At 46.2% G+C, this 20,251-nt stretch overlaps 1 protein-coding gene across 2 annotated transcripts in view; it reads right to left on the bottom strand.

The window, feature by feature from the left end:
• The window catches only part of LOC114872348 (iroquois-class homeodomain protein IRX-6), a 56,821-nt gene that overhangs the window by 7,433 nt on the left and 29,137 nt on the right, over positions 1 to 20,251 (bottom strand). The window contains exons 1-3 of one of the 2 annotated variants that reach the window (XM_029179446.2): positions 18,532 to 20,050; positions 6,819 to 7,313; positions 4,639 to 4,751 (exon numbers count right to left, since the gene is read on the bottom strand). In XM_029179446.2, coding sequence (XP_029035279.1) covers positions 4,639 to 4,751; positions 6,819 to 7,313; positions 18,532 to 18,570 — 647 coding nt within the window. In that variant the 5' untranslated portion in view covers positions 18,571 to 20,050. Of the gene's footprint in view, positions 1 to 4,638; positions 4,752 to 6,818; positions 7,314 to 18,531; positions 20,051 to 20,251 lie in introns of those variants that run through there. The other variant, XM_029179448.2, reaches the window with a different exon arrangement.

The raw sequence follows: 20,251 nt of genomic DNA, 5'->3' as shown, positions 1-20,251 counted from the left end.
CGTCGGATCGACCGGCTTGAAGGATCGTTTCCAGTTTGACGAGTAAACCCGTGTACGTTATCCGTCGGATAAATTTGTTATCTTTGCTCGAGGATAGATAAAACAAAGATTTCGTGCATCGTGACTTTGAAAGAGTACAATTATCGAATCATTACAACGAAGATTCGTCAAACGAATCGAGAAAGATTAAAATAGAAGAGGAGAGAAGCGTGTAACTACATCGTAGATTCGTCGATAGACAGACGAGCTTGTTGCACGGTCTCGGCTGCAGAACGAATCAGATGCACCGTGATTGCAATGTAATTCCACCGCGAGCGAAGACAGCAAATATTTGATGGAGCGTTCGAAAGGGGTTGGCAACATACTCGGAGCGTAAATCAAATAAGCGATCTTATCGTCGGAACGTACATTCGCTGTTGGCAACGCTAAACGGTCTACGATAGGATCGCCGTGTATCGTTCCCTGCGTTTTACTAAATAATGCACCGCAAACTTTCGTACGGCCTGTCTGCTAAAGTACGCCAGAAATGTTTGCACAATCGGGGACGAGACCTTTTCGTACGAAACTCTGGTTAATCTTATCGAGCTTGCCCATGGTTATCGTTGAGAATCAATTTTGACAAAGAGAGAGAATCTTAATATAATATTAATACTACTTTATTCGTATCAAATTCGCGGTGCCAATCAATGGCACGATCACCGCGTAATTGGACGCATCAATTATTTAACCTCTATAATTAAAACATTAGCGTCGTGGCGGACAATGTATCAATTCTTCAACGAGATAATCGCGAATGAGAAGCGATCAACACGTGGCACGGTAAGCGTCCTCTGTTCCTCTCGAAAACGATCCTTGCCTCGAAAAAGTCAATCCTCCAACGTCTCTATTCTATTCCGTTCGAGTTTGCCACCACGAGAATTTGACGACGAAGGTTGAGCACGCATTAATTCTACGGGAAGAAAAGCGGACGAGGGTCTGACAGATAGATCGGAAAGGTACGATAGCGAGGCTGAAAATCGTGGAGTAGGTTGCGTGTATCTGCGCGCGTGTGTGCCGAAGGATCCAAGAAGAGTATTATGGCTGAGCGTGCGCGGCGATCGTTTGACATAAGCATACAAAAAGCCAATAATGCAGAGTTAGCATGCACGGCCGCGAGGTCTTGGGATCGTGCGGGTTAACGGTCTCGTCTTTCCGGCGGATTGGCCCTGCTTCCGGGGACATATAGGGTAAACAATAAGAAACAAGCGGCCGATGTGTGTAGCGCAGTCGTTGCTTGTACGAACAGCAGAACCGTTTACGTAGAGCTGACTCTGACTCTTGTGTCCGGCTTCGATTCTCTTCCCTTCGGCACCATTTCCACTCTCCTCTTCGCTCCTCTCCACACGATCAACGACACGTATTATTAAGTGTGTCCGTACAACGACCGATGTGTCGGCACGCGCTTCGAGCCTCGAGCGCGTTTAAGGACGTCGGGACGACCCGCGAATCTTAATTGATTCGCGAGAGAGTACGAACAGGTGCAGGAGAACGCGTATGGTGTAGATTATTAACGATACTAGTTGTCGAGTATTCTTGCTCCGATCGAAATCTTCGTTTATCGCGAGATAATCAAATGAAAATCAATTTCCTACAAACGAAGAGAAAAAGAAAAATTTCGTTGCCGAGAGGAGAATGAAGATACAGTAAAACCTGGATAAATGCAACCAACATTGGGACCCAGTGGTTGCATTTATCCAAGCGAGGTGTCGAATCTCGGATTACACGCGACGACCAGCCAAGCGTGAACGTAGAAAGAGACAGACAGTGGTGGAAAGAGAGAGGTCCGATGATCAAAGGAAAGAGCCGAAACGTATCGGTGTGACTAATACTAATTGAAGTATAAAACTTTTTTATTTTTGACTTTTTTTTATTGAAACTTTTACTAACGCATCGGTGAAATTTTTCTGATTACAATGGTACCAAACACGATATAGTTTCAATTATAATTACTTGCTAAAATTGATGTTAAAGGTTGGCGAAAAGCAACAGAGATCGACATCAAAACCAGTCGCGGTGTTGGCTCTGGTTTCAAAGGTTTCATTTATCCAAGCCCGGTGGCGATTCTGGGCATTTAATGTTGCATTTATCCAAGCAAGGTGTCGATTCTGGGCATTTAATGTTGCATTTATCCAAGCGAGGTGTCGATTCTGGGTATTTAATGTTGCATTTATCCAAGCGAGGTGTCGATTCTGCGTCTGTACACATGTTTTCTATTCAGCCGACATGCCGACTCTGTGTCCGTACACATGTTTTCTATTCAGCCGACATGCCGATTCTGAGTCCGTACACATCTTTTGTATTCAGCCGATATCATTTATGTTCAGTTGTGGTGTCAATTCTATGTTGTTTATTCGATTACTATTGTTTATAAATATAATTCAAACTATATCGTGATTGGTGTCATTTTAATCAGAAAAATCTCACAAATGCGTTAGTAGAAGTTTAATTAAGAAAAAGTTAAAAATAAAAAAGTTTTATCGTTCAATTAGTATTAGTCACATCGATATTACGGTCGGATCATATTACACGGTTTCCTCGCCGAGCGGCTCGGTTCGGCTTAGGGGGATCCCCCCAAGTGGAGGGGATAGCGATGTTGCACTTATCCAAGCATTCTTTCGTTGCATTTATCCAGGTTTTACTGTACTATGTCGGTGAAAGAAATATCGACGTCGATTGGGTAGGGCCGCAGGTGCATTCCGGATCTTCCGGTAATTGTTATCGCGTGGGGTAGTGGTCGGTTCCGGTGTGGACCGGCGGTAGGTCTCCGTAAAGGAAGACCCGGTGCGCGAACCGACTAGACCGAATGGATGCTAAGCAAGCTGTAGTACCCGATCGCTTCCTTGCATACGAAGCAGTCTCAACCGGAAGTGCGTCACGCGGCAGTATAGATTCCACGAGGTGACACTGACCACTCGTCGGCTCGACCACCATCGTCACCACCGACTATCGCTACGTGACCGCCGATCCCGTTTCTTCGCACCAGATAACGAAAATATTTCGAAAAATCAATCGATGCATCGTAAGCGCAATGCCGAAGTAGATAAATATTCCGTAAGAATTCTTTCTGTCGGAGAGAATCGCGACGTGTTTACAAATTCGCGAATTCAGATTACGAGTTTATTCGCGGCTGACGGGAATATCGCTTTTCTAAAAGAAGCAGCAATTATATTAATCGACAGTGACATTTATAGGAATCAATTATTATCGGTCGTGTTTTCGAATGTTTTCAAACGTACACTCGCGTGATTGTAACCGCTGTATCGTTCCCGTGGAAACATAAACAATATGTTGTTTTTGTAAAGTATCAATAAAGAGGGATGGTTGTAAATTTGATTATTAACGGGTCGATTGTCGCGGTAGAATTAACCGTGTCCAGAAGAATTGGACGTACAAATGAAAGTTTCGCGATGCGCGACTCCCACGTTCTTCGCTCAACCCTTTCCTCGTTTTCTAATTGTTTACAATCATCGATCCCATTAGCGAGTCGTAAAAGCGTGCTTACAAATCGGTCGGAGCGTCGGTTCGGCGTCCCTGGGCGAGGCGTCGAACCCCGGAGACACGATTGATAACGCAACGGGAGGGAAGGGAAGGGGAAGAGCGACGGAAAAAGAGAAAAAAAAAAAGGAAAAATTGAAAAATTCATCGATCGGGCACCCGGAAACGCAGATAGGCTGACTAATTATCGTGCGCTCTCGAACTCGAGGGCGCTTCATCTTCGAAAAAGGCATCTAGGAACCAGCAGGCGAGAATTCGTAATCTCGAGAAACGACGCGGTCGATATACGATTTCGATTTATCAAAACGGGCGAGACCTTTCACCGGTCGCATCGTGACACGCGTTGACCGATTCGAGCGAGCCAGCGCGAGAATAAAAACGCCCAAGGCGACAGTCCCGGGTCAGCGGAGCGCTAATTTATTGGAATGTTTATGTGTTTCTCCGGCGCGTTATCGGGCTGTGCGCGAAGAGGGCAGATCGACGATCGAGAGGAGGCGCGAAGCGGAGAGAAACGCGTCGTAACCAAAGGGGAACTCTAACTCTACTCCTATTTGCTTTCGTGCGAGAAAACAGGAGCGTAGATTTCACGACACGTGCTCCACGCCAAACAGATAATTCTCCAAACTGCGTGAGAGAAAAATTTTCCGCCCGATAATATTATTAATTGAAACAGTCTTATGTATTCCCGATCGGCGCACCGATCGAAAAGGTAAAATCATTCGAAATTTTTCGAACGATCTTGAACATAAAGTACAAATGCTTAGAATAATTACGGGATTACCTACTTGAATGGCTGAATACACGGTACAAAGTAATTTCGAGGATCATACATGCGGCTGGGTGAGTTTATCGCCGGCCGAAGAGGTATATAAGGTGCCTCGGAATAGCTCCGAATCGGGCATAAAATACACTTGGTACTTTAAATACGTAGTATTTCTTTCGGAATAGTCCATAAAATTGAGCCCCTTAATTGTTCAAGGGGCACGTGTGTAATTTTGGATTTAGCGAAGGTACGGATAAAAGAGAATGTTATTTAACGCGTTGACTATAGCGGTTGAAATATAATAAAATAATGGTTATAAAATTGTTGTTGAATTAACTCACCCGTTGAAGGGATAGCTGGCAAAAGCGGCATCGTACGGATGGTAGACGGATGGATAAGGCCATGCTGCCGCGGCTCCTGCGCCAAGATTTTCCTTCAGATCGAGGCCAGCAGCCTGCAAAACCGAAGCAATTATACTTGTTAATAACGCGGCCAACGCCTCGCATGAGTAATTAACGCGCCGCGTGCAAGGAAAAGAGACGAGAAACGGATTCCTTGATGCACGATTAGCTGGCAACGCTCGTTCTAAACTGGAGCAGAGTTCTGTGATCGCAAAACGAACGAAACCGTGACACTATCATTCCGCTACCGATTCATCGAACACTTTTAACAGAAGTCTTGAGAGAACGAACCCATCGCGTGTCTCACGAATCGTTCGTTCGACGTTCCACGTCCACCTTTTTATTCGTCCAATTTTTAATTACCCGCCTGTCGCGTATCGTCGTTATTCAATCTATAAAAACAACAGCAACGAGAAGAAAAAAAGAAAACGAAGACCCTTTCAACCGGCAATATCTCTGTTCCAGCACCCCGGCCGGTCGAACCGACGGAAATATTCATTTTTCGAATGACGCGACGATTAATTGGCGTCGTTCGGTCGGCCGGGATTATCAGCAATTCATCGACGATAATGAGAAAAATAGCTGGCACAGCAGCGATAACAATAATTAGAATCGATGTGTGCCGTCGTTGTTTGTTTCTGTAACCCATAACCCCGGACACGGTTCGTCTCCATACCGGCTGCATTTAAACTACCATCAACCGGTGGAATAATAGAACCATAGTACGTAGCCGCCCCCCCTCCGCCCTCTCACTCTCACGACCCCTTCTATCGCTCGTTCGTTCTCTTGTTCTATATGCATTAGTCTTGCATTAACGGCATTAATTATATACCGTGTTCGAATGGCGTAGTCATCGACCGACCAACTCTAATTAGTACTCCAAAATAGCGGATGGTGAATTGCGAAATGGGGAACACTTAACCCTTTACACTTCTCGCGCCAACGACGAATATTAATTGCCGAACATCTATTCTGCTCGGATGATCAGAAAAATTCTCAACTATCCATTTATTTCGAGATAAGTTTCTCTGATGCGATTAATTAATCGTCAATTTTCTATGATGCATACGCACGCCGGTTCGGAGTGAAAGGATTAAAACCTCGATACGTACATCAAGTACAATGGTATCACACGGTGATACCACACACAACCTGTGTACGCGATCCACTGGCTGGTTAGGAGGAGGCCACTCTGTACGATCGTTCCTTAAGCTCGATCATAAAGAGCGACGATAACAGGCAAGCCACGGCGATCGCTTCGAATACGACAGTGTCCCACTGTTACCGCAGGACGTATTCATAAATTTACGCTTTGCGACTATTTTCTTCGTGTACCCGTTCTGTGTGTGGTCCCGATAACCTTCTCTCTTTCACCATCGACACGCCGGCTTCCTTTTTCTTATATTAAGGTCCATCTTGGATCTCTCACCGCGATAACATCTCGATTAAACTGTACAGAGCAGGAAAGAAAAATTCGCGATATCTGGCTTAGAACGCGACCTGGACTACGTTGGCCGATCGTCGCGCGTTCCTTATCCGAACGATGAAACTCGCCGCGATCCGAGATAACCGAGTCGATTCGTGCGAACGGTATTTTAATACCGGCTATACACAACTTGCCACGCAAAATTTATATACTTTCGCGATTGAACGGCGAGGAGAAACGGGAAAATTTGTAAAGATCTCCGAGCCACGATGAAATTAATTACGCGTCTGGTAATAAAAGGAGAAAAGGATTCTTCGAATGCGAATGTGGTAAGATGAAATTTTAATATTCTCCTCGAAATGTCGTGAGTATGACCAGCGAACTTCTCGTTAAGTTGACATTTATTACATAGATGATAGAGTAATTGAAACTCCTTTCTACATTTATGAAGAATATACCGGTGCAACTGTATCTGGACGAATAAATTAATAGAATTCCAGGTAGGAATCATCATCGTACGCAAATAAGGTAAAGAATGTTGACGTAAAAAGAATCAACGAATACCGCGTATCAAAATCGGGAATACGTGAGAGCAGCCGTAAAATCGTGAACGAAACCGCGCGATTCGCGATCGCGCAACGAATTCAACGACGGCATCGACGCAAAAGTAAAGTAAATTTTGAAATAAACTCACCGTGGGCGTGTAGAAGGGCGCTTGTTCGGCACCTAGGCTCGGAAAGTAGGCGGCCATCCCTTCGGAAGCAGCGGCCGCGGCCGCAGCCGCGTAAGGTGCGCTGTACATGGACAATGCTGCCGTCGGTAAGCCTCCGAGTCTTTGGTAACCGCCTAGAAGGTCGTACTGACAAGAACATACTGTCTGACCGGTCAACGGATCGGTGAAGATCGGTCTTCCAGTGTCGCAACACCTTCCGGTCGGCGTCGGGCCGCCGGTCGTCGGCGGCGGATGACCCTGAGACGGGCTGACCGAGGTGGTAGGACTTCCTGGTGGCCTAACCACCGCGCTGGTCACCGCCATCCTCGCGTTCGACAGACCGGCAGCTACCCCCAGGGGATGATTCGTGGTGGTGGCAGCTACGCTGACCAACGACGAACCGGCTGCGCTCAGGATCGCACCGGACACCGGCGAGGCCGATGAGGACGTCAACGACGAGCTCGCTGTCACAGGACACTGCAACACCAGGTCGAGGCGTTTTCACGTTAGGTTACGCTGTTGAAACAAGGCGAGAAGGAGTTTCAGAGATGAACGGCTCGTTTTACAGAGCTTGCTGTATACTTATATTTTAAATTATATCACTGTCTTAATGGCTTTTGTCGAAGTGTTAAATACACAAAGTGATATGTACATGTATCAATAAAATATATTGAATGGCACGCGTAGTTGTTTGAATGACGCACAATACCCACTCCAATGAAAAAAAAAAAAAAAAAAAGAGAAAATGAAATGAAATTTTAACGTGTGACTACAAAGTTTGCTGTAAACACGTAAGACTCGTAGAAGTTTTGAATATTCCCCGGGCGCATATCGCAATCTAAACACGAATGTTTGCATTACATCGTATCGCTATGAAACGTACATACGTCAAACAGGGAGAAGGATAAATTTCGTATCTGTGCGAAAACAAGATGTTACGTCTTTTAACGAAATCGTTTTCTGACGGAAGCTTAAATACCGACACGTTTCGTTTCACGCTGTTTGCTTCAAATTCTCCGCGACTAGGCCACAGCCTGCTCTCACTCGGCAAACAGAGCCCTCAATGAAACAGAGTACATTTATGTTCCATGGGTCATCTATTTGCTTCCTCTTCTCTTTACCTTCTCGCGTTACACGCCAACTACTCCCCCATTTTCCCCACGATTTTTTATCCCAAGCTTAACGTTTAGTTTCGTCCTCTCGACATCTCTGCTTTCTCGAAGCTATGCTCTAATTAACTTTGAAACAGAGTAGATTCGGAATAAAAAATGATGGCGGTTTAAATTCATGGCAGAATGGTAGAAAGTGAAAGTTGAATGAGGTCTGGGATTTGCAAACACGTATCGGGGGTTTGATTCTATCGGTATCTCGGTTCCAGCGACACCGTGTATCATCGTGTATCGTCGATGACGAAATTACGGAAAACTAGTGGATGTTTCTGCGCTTGTAGACGCTCGGCCGACAGGCGGGTACACGCGTTACATCTCACTCGAGCGTGCTAGGTACACACGCGCGGCTCCACATTAACATAGTCAAAGTTTACTCTCGACGAGGCTACCGTGTCGTTTCCTACGTCGAAGATTCGCTGACTATGTCGAGCGACGCGTTCCTCTAATCGCCGTCTCCTCCGATTGCAAGGCTACAAAATGCAGTTCAACGTCGTCGCCGTTTGCTCGAAAGTAAGATCTGTTCGCGAGTAGCATTGCGAACGGTGTTATAAAGTTTTCTATCTGTCCAAAAGCAACGAGATCGACACGGTAGACGTTTCGGTAGCTGGTTAAAAGCGAATTAATGGAGGTTGATCGCGAGAAAATCGATCGAAATCGTTATGAAACACGGACTACGAGATATCTCGTGTTCGATTGCAAGTCCGGTCGGTTTAGCGTTTCTTCGAAACGGGACCGGGTAATGTCGGCTCGTCGACAGGCAGTTTTGATACGTTTTACAAATACATTCTGGAAGTTGGATACAAAGTCGAAGTTGGTGAAAAATTCCTGAGCGAATTCCGAACGAGAACTCGAACCGTCCAACGCGCGGTAGCCATTGCGTATGCCAGTGTAATTTGAGCGACGTTATCGAAACACGAGAATAAACGACGCAAGATTTCCATATTAATCGAACAACTTTCTCTCCGAACGAATGAAAATCCTCGTTATTCGTCGTGCATACCGAGCGACGAGGAGCGGGGACAGTTTCCTCGATTGTTTCCGATTTACGAGACAATAAACGCCTTTGGTGACGCGTTATAATCGCCTTGCAGAATCGAAAGAGCAGCTGCGCGAAAGGAGCGGAAGGTAAAGGGAGCCCGAAAGGACTTTCCAGCAGCGTGAAAAAGGCGCAGGCAACTGCCAGTAAATCGTGGCCACCTCTGAATCTCCCCTTTCTTTTTTCTCTCTAGCCATGAAGGTAAACCGAGAATCAGGGCCGCGCACATAATAGCAGGGGGTGCTCATTAATTCCATATCAAACAGCACGGCTAAATAGATTAGCGGGTTGAGTGGCTTTCGCGCCCCGTAGCCTAAACAAACCCCCGTTCGAACGTCCCTGCAGGGTCGTGCGAGTCTCCCAAACCATCCCATCCGTCCACATCCATCCATCCATCCATCTATCCGTCCGTCGCGTCACCTCGCCTCGTTTCGATGGCCCCGAACATATTGTCGAAAGCCAGCCGGGCATTGTGTCGCTAGGAAAAACGTGACCCACCGCGCATTATGGCATCGAGAGCGGCGTTAATGCGTGTCCCGGTTCCGCTTTTGCCTCTTGTTCTCCCTCGGTGCTTTTCCAGCTCCAACTGCCTGCTGCAGTTCGATCACGATTCCTGCAGACCCGCTTGTGTATACCTTGTAACCCTGTGCGTCGCTCGCCACCGTTCTGGGATATCGAGACCGATCGACGATAAAACACGATACTCTCCGCTTCGTTAATACGCTCGCTTTACAACCTTCGATATTTTCATATTTTCGAATCACGGTTCGTAAGGAAAAAAATCCTCGATCTTGGACAATGCGAAGAAGACGCGAAGAATATTGGAGGGCGAGCGTTCTCACCACGAATCGTAAGATTCCACGGGTCCGCGAGAAAAGCGGAGGACAGGAAGAATGCGCTTCGGGGCTCGGGATCGGACTCGGGGTTAAACGACGAAGCGTGTTGGCGAGTGTCCGCTGCCACGGGCCATAATTCAGCGCTACGGGCCCCGAGAAGAAGCCAGCCGGCAGTCCCTGAGTTACTTCACGCGATCGCATCGAGAAGATGCTGTACCAAGCCGCTGGCAACCGTGCACAAGCCAGAGCCCGGCAACTATATCACCCTGGACCCGTGCTGTTTGCTCGCGTCGCCTTTAAAGTAGCGTTCAAGGTAGCGCCCCGTGTACCATCCAACCAGATCCTCCAAGTATGACCCTCTCTCGTCGTCGCGAGCAACCCAGCCGGAGAACGATAATTATTCGTACGCCAGGGGATCGATATATCGAGGCATTAGCCCGATACGTTGGCTCGTTTGTTCCACGACCATGCTAATTGCCGCCACCAGGATTTCTCCTCCGCGTCGCACCGCACCGGGGAACACAGGCTCGAACGGAAGCTGAGACCATCGTCACGTACCATGGCGTGCGTTACGATACGATTATCGCGGCCAACTGTACCAGGATCGTTCGAACGTGCCAAGGGTGGAATTTTAATTTAGACTTAAAATTTATAATGAAATTTTGCAGAAAATCCGCTATGATTCCGTCGACGATCGGTGATGATGTTCGTTGTCTCGCATACCTGTGTCGGTCCTACGAAAAACCGATATATCCTGCTCTTAGGGCTGCGAGTCGACGATGAATGATCGATAGACGTCCGATCCTGGTGGAGTGAAAAAACTTGAAGTCCTCGGGTAGAAACGGTTGTGGCTGCTAGAGAAACCAGTACCTCTTTTCTTCTCCCTCTTTGAACGTACGGCAACGATCAGCCTTTGGTACACGCGTTTTATGACGCGATTTATATGCACAATGTAACAGTCGCGTCGACGTGGGAACACGTTACGTCGCGATCCTCGTGTGTCGTTCCTTTCTTCTGCTCGTACCGACAAGAACTGTCCCTTCGTTCCTCTCGCCATTCTTCCAGCGAGGAAAGATCATCGGGTCCAGGTCCGCAGTAAGGGCACGCGATCTCGATGCTAAACATTGACCAATGGTATTTTTTTTCCCTCCCAGTCAGACATTGCCACCGTTGCTCACCTCGTTCAGATTTATTGCTTATCCATATTCAGTAACGAAATCGTCCCTCTTCGACGCGTTCATTGTCGACGGTTCTGTTCTTGAGAAATGGAAAAACTAACGGATACTACTTGAGAACGGCGATTCCGCGCCGATTCGCACAATTATGGAGCTCGAATTATGAAGATCGAAAAATGGAATGTTGAAAAATTTGTTGTTGCACGATTTCTAGATTCGAAGGAGAGTTCGGTTATCCTGTGGACACAGATGCACCGCTGTTTGCAGACGGAGCATTTGTCACGCGTGTCCTGCGAGAGAAAAGGGACCGGTCGATGATGCCCTCTTTGCAACGAGGCCCAGCCAAGTCAATATTGACTGCAAGCCCAGATTGATGGACCTTCGCCGCGTGTGTGTTTAGGCCTCACGGCACTCACTTATGTTCCCACCCTGGTCTCGTTAGTCTCTGTTTAACTCGCCCCTTGTTCCACGATCGTCCGATCGTTCGGGGAAACACGAAATACACGCTTTTATAACACGCTTGCTTTTTCTTAATATCGTTTCAAAAGTTACGCTCTCGAAGGAATCATTTTAATCATACCAATCGCGCGCTGTTTCGAGCGAAACTGAACTACTTCGGAGAACAACGATTCACCGTCTTATTTATTCTTATTTATTCCACTTCCCCCTCGATCGACAGAGTGATTACGAAACGAAGACACGGCTCATTCATACTCATCGAGCGGAAAAAAAAGAATCGTCGGATGGTGAGCAAATTACACCTCGCCGACCGTAAACGCATGCTTTTACGAAATCGTTGTATTCATATACACCATATGTTCCAAGAAACTTGCCAACTACATATTACTTTCATTCAGAAGGAAAAACGATCGACCTTCGGGATTATGTTTCAATGTATCGCGAGCACGAAATCGAAACAAATGCGTGAAAGTTTCTGAATTGCTTCCTATATCGCGGGATACATTCAAACAATCGGATAAAAATGTTGAAATGTTGTGTCAAAAGAACAGAAAAATTGATTGCGAAGCCAAATTGCAACGAACGATTTCAATTACTTACGAACAATGAAATACTTGTTTCTAGAAGAGAACGAGAAAAAATGAATGGGCGATTGAAGAAACGGAAATGCCGGAAGTCCCAGGGAAAACAGCGCGATACGAGGAGACGTTAGAAAGCTTCTTGTAAGGGAGCTACGAATGTAAAACGAAATCTGATAAACCGTGAAATCGGTCGTTCTCACGGGGTTACACGATCGTGGTCTCGCGTCTATCACGCGGTATCTGTCTAAATTAATTCGCTCCTCTTTACTAATCGCTTAGCTCTTTCATGCTCGCGAGAGAGTAGCTTGTTATCGTGGCGAAGGATCGAAGAAAAGGGGGTGGTAAAGGACGACCCCGTCCGCGTCTATGGAGATATTCGTTGAACGGAAAAGACCTGCGCAAGTTTCGACAAAAGGAAAGCGCGATGCGGCAGGAGCGGAGAGGATCGGCGAGTCGCCATCCGACACCAAAGTTTCGCCGTAAAACGATTAGCAGCGTGAGTGGCGTTATCGGAAGAGAACCCGTGACGATACAATGGCGCATCCGGCGTCATTTGCTAACGCCGTCGCACTCGAATGATAGCAATGTGTTAGTGTGGGTGTGTGGTTGCGATGCTCGCACGCATTGTCGCGCGATACTTTCGTCCTCGTCGGCATAATTGTATTCACGTTGCCGCCGTACCTATAATACTCTTAGCTTCGCGCCACACTCGCGCTCTATTTATTAAACATACACACAGCCGAGCGGGACCGAACGTATTACGCGATACGGCTTATCGCACGAAAAGAGTTACTTTGTAATCTCGAAGCAGCGTGTTAGATGTTAACCGGCCACGAAGAGAGAAACAAAACTCGAGACTCCTTTCCTGTGACCAGTTCCCGACTTGATGATTTTGCTTTTATCCTGAGATCGTTTTCTTTCGAAAATGAATCGGATCAGAATTCAGAAAATGTAGCAGTAGGAGTAGAAAGAGGAGAAGAGGAAAGTCATCGGTTACACCGAATTCGTAATGGTTCGTTTACAAGCAGCCCCACGGAATTTATTGCACGCCTCGTACACAGATCGGTCGCCGCGGAACCAATGATTTATACCGTGAGAAAGATTAGGCATTCGCGGCTGAAAACCCTTCCACCACTACCGTTACGCGAGAAACCGTGGTGGCTAACAGCAGATAAAATAGTAACGACTCCCGTAAGGACAATTTCAATAAATTATCGAGTTGCAGCGCGCGAATGATCAGAGATCGCCGTCGCCTTTCCTCGAATGCTTCGAACACCGATTACGCCTCGATCTCTCCCTCGATTCTGCATTCCCTCTTGCCTTTCCCTTGAATTTGCATCGACACTCAGCCTCTTCTGCCCCCTCTATCCCCCCCGGCAACCGAACCACCGAGAATGCATGGAACGACATTTCTTTCGGTAAAAACTGATCGAACATCGACGTCCTTCGGGAGGAGCTTCTTCGCAATCCCATTGTTCTTGCACCGCAACGATGGAAGAAGAGTGAAAGACTTGCGAACACACCGATGTTTACTAGCTCTACGATATCAACGCGAAGATAATTTCGAGACGAAAGGAAGAGGCTCCATCGTAGACGACTCAATTATTTATGAACTTTTAAGAGTGTAACGCGAAAGGTAGTGGTGCTCTTAAGGGTTCGTGTTTTCCTATCTGGGATCATCAAGCTGTCGGGAGCGTATCTTTCACGCGTAAACTTCACGGATCGATCCTAGCACCTAGCAGGGTGCCTCTCTACTCGTCCAAACTAAACAGCTACATTAACTCGAAAACTGAAACGATTCATTTACGAATGAAAGAAAACACTGTATTCTCCGTTTATACGGATTTTAACTAAATACGTGCCTTGTGCCCGCGACAATTAACAGCTTCTCTCTCGTTGATCCGTCAAATTATCCTGAATCGTAAAGTGTAATATAAAAAATAATTCTGTCGTAGCGGAACAAGTAGCCTCTTATACGAACGATTACTCAATTACAAAAGAGATAAGCTCTATTAAGGGAGTACACGAGCACTCTGCAAAAATCGTTCTGTTCCTCGATTGCTTATCTAACGATTCCAAGTAGGCCGGTATCGAGCGAGCGGAAGATGAAGCGTGCAGGTTCTATAAAGCTAATCGTGAACGATAAACAGCTAACGATTCATCGACACCGACAATTGGAGCGCTATGTCGAAATGTAACCAGAGTACCGGAAGTCTCGTAGGAGGGTAGGGTAAACTTTGTCGACTAGCAACAATGTTCCTGTCGCTGCTTAAGGCCTCGTCCACGCGATCCCACGAAGCGCACGAATTTCCTCTCGAAAATCACAGCTCTTGCTCGCGCGGTGTTTCAACCTCTCGCTACTACAGTAACGAGAGGGTTAAACGTGCGTGATCAAGAGTACAACGCAAGATAGTCTCGAAGCGGTGGCGAGTGAATGAATTCGAGGAAAAAACGAGTGAAAGAAAACCAGTTTGAGTTAAAGGGAGTAGAAAAAAAAGGTGTGCGAGAAAGAGAGCGTCTAGTCGAGAGTCGACCGCGACGAGGATGAACGAACCGAAGGAAAAAAACGCGCGCTACGAAACATCGAGCGCACGAGTGAATGAATAGAAGAGTCCGAGGAAAGGAAAGGAACGGAAAGAAAGAAAGAAAAAAAAAAGGAGGGCAGAACTGGAAGCAGCCAGAGTAAGAATGAATGCAGAGACGGAGAGGTGAGGAAAGAAAAGAAGAGAGAGAGAGAGAGTGAGAGAGGGTTCGAGCGTGGCGCGAGGAGAACGAGGGCGGAGGATTCTGAGTCAGCTCGATTGGATCGAGTAGCGCCGAGTCAGCGAGCGAAACAGCGGCTAACTGCCGGGCGCAAACTACTACCGGAGATCGTATCTATATGGCAACGTATCGTGCCGTGGCACATCGCGCGCTGCCAACTTGCAATAATATGGCCATTCATAATTTTTACGCGGTCACCGCCATTCAGGAATCCTCGCGGCCTGCCTTTTCTTCGTCTCTCGCGTCCACCCCTCGCGCTAATGCGAACGCGAACGCATTCCGATAGGCTAACAACAACAAAGAGAAACGCGACCAAATTGTCCTCGGACCCGTGGCTGAATCGCAGGCGACGCAATTCCACGAATTCCTTGCCGGTTCGTCGGTTCCTCGGTTCGTTCGACCGGAAATGACTGACGGCGGACTTCGCGGTGAAACCGAACCATCCAGAACTAACTTCTTCTGGTACGGTGGTCTTGCTAAATGCCAAATAATCGAGAATTTCCTGAAGAATAACGATAAATAAGTTGTAATTTGAAATTGATCCTTAGGGAGTCATAGAGTTAATTACCGATCGGTTTTCTTATTGCAACAAACACGATAGAGCGTCGCGGTTGGCATTTGCTTTGCGTCGATGATGTAATCGAGTCGTTGAGCTCTCGACGAAGAAACTGTCGGCCGTAAATACGTACGACACGCGAGCCGTGTAAACTTATCATTAATAACCATAAAGCGCGTTCAGGTGTACTTGTTGTCGGCTTTCGCCTTCTTAATTTCAAGCCGGCGCGCGGAGCGCCGATTCCGCTGTCCTCGACCAGATGGGGATCGAAGAATTTTTATCTCTTCATCGTTGCAATAACCTCGTCTTACTGTTCGTTCGAATACTCGAGCTCGAAAAATGGTACCGTTCGCGACAGAACAACTTGCGACACCGAACATCAATTTCTTCTGGGCTTGTTTCGCATAGCGCGAAATTCGCGTGTCATCAGAGGGAGCTTAATTTTGGCTGGAAAAAATTAAGAGGCTCTTGCTCCCTACGAACACGACGACGGGCATGCATTAAATTTAGAACAAGAGGAATTCATATTGGTAATTCTTGTCGCTCGATTTCATCCGAGAGGTTCACTATAATTATTTACCGTTTAGTGTTTGAAATAATATTTTATCAAATTCTGCGTTTATCGTTGAAAATGATCGAAACGGAATAGAAAAGGGCGTTTATTGTAGAAGATCGAGGATGAAACTAGGCTTCACGAACGATAGAACAAAGTGTGAGGTTTCTTATCGCCGCTTTTTAGCCGAACTATGACATAATTACGATAAGCAGTGTCGCGTACGTTCTCCTCGAGAAAGTGGCGTCCGATGATTCAAAGACCCCGTCTGCGTGTTGAGAAATTGAATTCTACGATTACGATGGCTCTTAATAATTTTTCTTCGTACAAATAAACGATGGGTGGTAGACGAGATTAAACGCATCAGGTTGACAGGCAACGGGTGGGCGTTCGAAAGAGGAAAAAAAAAACTGTGTCAACGATAAAACAACAAGCCGTAACTGAAGTTCTTCCCTTGTTTATTTAACTCTGTTATAAGGAGAGTAATACACATAGATAATAGACCATTAGTTTTTATCGACAGTTTAAACAAACACGATACGGAGAAACGATTCCGTTTTCTGTTTCGTCTATGAATAATAGCGATTGTTAAGTTTTTAATTGTCCATAATGCGAAACATATTATTGTATTCCAATCAGTGTTTCTACGTTGTTGAAAATCACCTTCCAATTAATGTTGAATGAAAAAGAAAATTTCTCCTTATAACATCGTCTATCTTTCTATCAGAATGGATAATTAAAATGATCATACTTCCAAGATTGAACCGCAAGAACATTATGAAACGACCGTTCCAACAATGCAACGATAGAGGTGTAAAAAGCTTGCTGATAGTAAGACGAGATAATTATTCTAGCAGGGCGCAAGCTCTTCGATCATTTCGGAACGTTGCTTTAGGCGTGGCAACACATGTTCTCAGCTCGGCGCTATGCACAGCGAATAGGTATGCACCAACAGCAGCGTAACACCTATATGCAACATGTCAGGACACGTGGTACCGAATCTCTCAGGCTTGCCAACGGCTATCCATTTTCCCTACGAACAAGATCCCACGCTACAAATTATCCGTTGCGGTTTGCAAGACCGAAATGAATCGTTGCAACCGTTCAACGTGCCCTCGCATCTCATCACGATTAATGTCTTCAATTGAAACTTTCCATTCAACCTGAAATTTTCATTAATTTTTTTTTCTCACCCCACGTTAGAAACTTCCCTCTTACGATCAAACTTTAAACGTTCATTTATTCCTATCCAATCGAACGAAATAGCGAAACTTTGTTCGACGAAAAAGTGCAGTTGCATCGCGTGCAATCAAACGATCGTAACTCGAAGGAGCGAAGATGACTTCCTACTTCTCGGTAGATCGTAAAAGTGCATCCGCAACGATAAAGACGATATCCGTTTTCGCGGTGTATACCCAACGGCATAAACGATTCATTCGCCCGGTTAACCGTGACATATGGTGAAATCGCACACAGGAAAAGGAACAGATAGACACAAATAGGTGAGAGCCTTTCGACCGTTGAATACATTTGACTTTCAAACGGTTCGAATTATATACGGATTTATACATCTACTGGCCAGACAACGATCACGATTTTCATTTAACACGCTGCTTCCACCAAAATCACTTGTTCGACATCCTTTTATAATTGAACTGAAGCTGCACTTTCTTGGGTTTATTGGAATTTCAAAGCTTCTCATCAAATTCTAAGATACATTCTTAGAAAACTTGCAATCAGAATCACATGTAAGTACAACTTGAAAAGAATATCAAGATTTCTCACTAATTTCCCCTGAAATTTGTTCTCTCGAATCACTTTATCTTTTGAAAAACAACTCGCTTTGACTTCCTCGATAGAAATATGCACACGTAATTCATCGATAGATCTAGCGGTAACTGTTTACAATATTTCAATATTACTTCTCGCTTTTTTTCCTACGGGTTTCAAGTATTATGCGCTTGTACGTGCCTCGTATATTTTCTCAGCTTTCTATGTTAACCAAACACGCCACGATATTTCTTGATCGTAAGAAACAGAAATTAATGAGATGGAAAGCAACGCGGACGAATAGCCTGTGTTAATAATTCTTGAAACTTCGTGCTTCTAACGTTCTCTGAACTTTTCTTTCTGCACATACAAAATATGTAAAAACAGAAGAAAGTGTTTGAAAGATCTATAACTAACATATATGGCCTGAGGAAAATCTGTAACTTGAAATTTGGCAAAACTTGGAGGCAACCGTATGGATCACTACTATCCGAGTAGGTTCAATTGAAGATATATTCTGAATAATTGCAATTATAATTTAATATACTAGAAAAAGGCATTTTCAACGCGGCGGTGAACGTGTTACCGATAACGAGGCAAAAAGTTCACGGAACCAGCTGATTGAGATTCAATCACGGTACGTTGATCGATGTCAACGAAAGGTATCGGAACCGAAGGTACATCCATCACCGATGTGATCGCATGCACTTGGAGACGCTGCTACGGCAAAATTCTGCGGTGAACGATCACGGGTTTCGAGCGGTGGAAGTTGGGATAAGAATGATCGAAGGACTCACCTGTAGATTTGGCGATCCTCGAAAAGAGAACTGTGACATGATGTGTCGGCCACTCAGGGCCGTGATAGTCGAGCGCCGCTACGCGTTCATCCTTTCATACCGTGACATCTGTGTTGTGTTTCGGTTTCACCAAGTCACTCGGTGGAACAAGTATGAACACTACCTCTCTTTCCTCGGTATCGTTTCACTGGCAATAAATCGCGTTGGCCGATGATCGACCGAGTCACAAACGACGGACGAAAGAAGATCGAAAAGAAAAGGAAAACAAAAAGGAAAGAACCGGAGGGATATCTTTCACTGTCGCGGACGTTTTATTGCACCGTCTAGTACTCGATCGTACTCGACCCTGAAGAAGGTCTTCTTCTCCAGTTGGTATACACTCGTCGCACTGTCACAGACTCGTAGGCACAAAAGCGAGAGGGAGCAGTTTACCGATCTCCAGACCACAAGGCAACGCGACGCAGCAACCCGGTGCGGACGACACTGTCGGTTTCGTGGAGGACTCGTCTTTCACGGCTGGCACACCGCGCTGACAACCGTAAGTCAACGGAATAGAGTTTGCACACTGGTCTCACTAGTTGGTATCGGTCGAAAGGCGACGATCGTTTCGTCCAGGTGCGGCGGGATGCCGATTAACTAATTACACGGGTAAAGGGTTGTGAAAAACACGTTTAGTCACACGGTAATGCGTGGTATCATAGCAGCCGGTGGATGACGATTTCGTGTGACCAACTTGCACACGCCGTTGATCCGATCGACGCGCCAGCTATGATCGGTCGCGACTATCCTCCGAATCGTCGTTTCTTTTCGACGGAATCCAGTCCTCCGCTTGGCGGATAGGAAGGCGGAGGTACGTAAGCGGCTGGTGCGACGAGGAAAGCACGATGCAGAGGGAGAGAGAGAAAGAGGAAATGAGAAAGCGAGAGAGAAGAGAGGGAGGAGCGAGCGAGAGGAAGCGCTAGAGGGACGGACAGCCGGTGAAACGAGAGATAGAGAGGGAGAGAGTGGTAGGTCGAGAACTCGAGCGATGGTGACGGAGGAGAGACGTTTGTGAAAAAGGAAAGGCGAGGATCGACTTGTTCGCGCACACCGTTCTTCTTCTTCTTTTTTTCTTTTTTTTTTCGCCTCGATCCGTAGAATCCTTCAACACTGCGGACTGGTTCGCGCCCGGTGCAATCACAAAATCCTATAACCCGTATTTATCTCGTGTTCCTTTTTTACTTTCTTTTTTTTTTCTCGTAAACGAGGAGTTTGATTCGATCACGATTTTCTTGACTCGCGACGAGTTGTAAGGTAACACTACACCAAGTGGTGCGCACTCTAAACAAGTAACTACAAACTGGCTCGGTTCACACGTGTATAACCCCTCTCGGCACTTCTGTCTTCGTCCTCTGCGTGTGATTCGCGCGCGTGTGCGTCCACATGTATGCATACACGTTCTCACTGGTATTTAGAGGGGGGTACCGAAGAAGGAGAGCCGCGTGCCCATGCGACCACCGCTCGGTCCCTCTTTGTTCCAACTTGGCGGAAACTTCTTTTTTATTATTTTTTTTTTGCCTGCGCCCGTGGCAAGATTAGGTGTAATCGCTTGTTGTTCCTCCGGTACAATTCACACGCGCACTTTTATAAATCGTCGTCACTGACATCGGGATCGAAATTTCAATCGGTTCGACGATCGCGTAACACGAAGGCGAGGGACGTTGGATGCTGTCGATAAGAT

The sequence above is a fragment of the Osmia bicornis genome, chromosome 5, assembly GCF_907164935.1.
Source record: "Osmia bicornis bicornis chromosome 5, iOsmBic2.1, whole genome shotgun sequence".
In the NCBI taxonomy this organism is placed as follows: Eukaryota; Metazoa; Arthropoda; class Insecta; order Hymenoptera; family Megachilidae; genus Osmia; species Osmia bicornis.
This window is presented reverse-complemented; position numbering and strand designations above follow the sequence as displayed.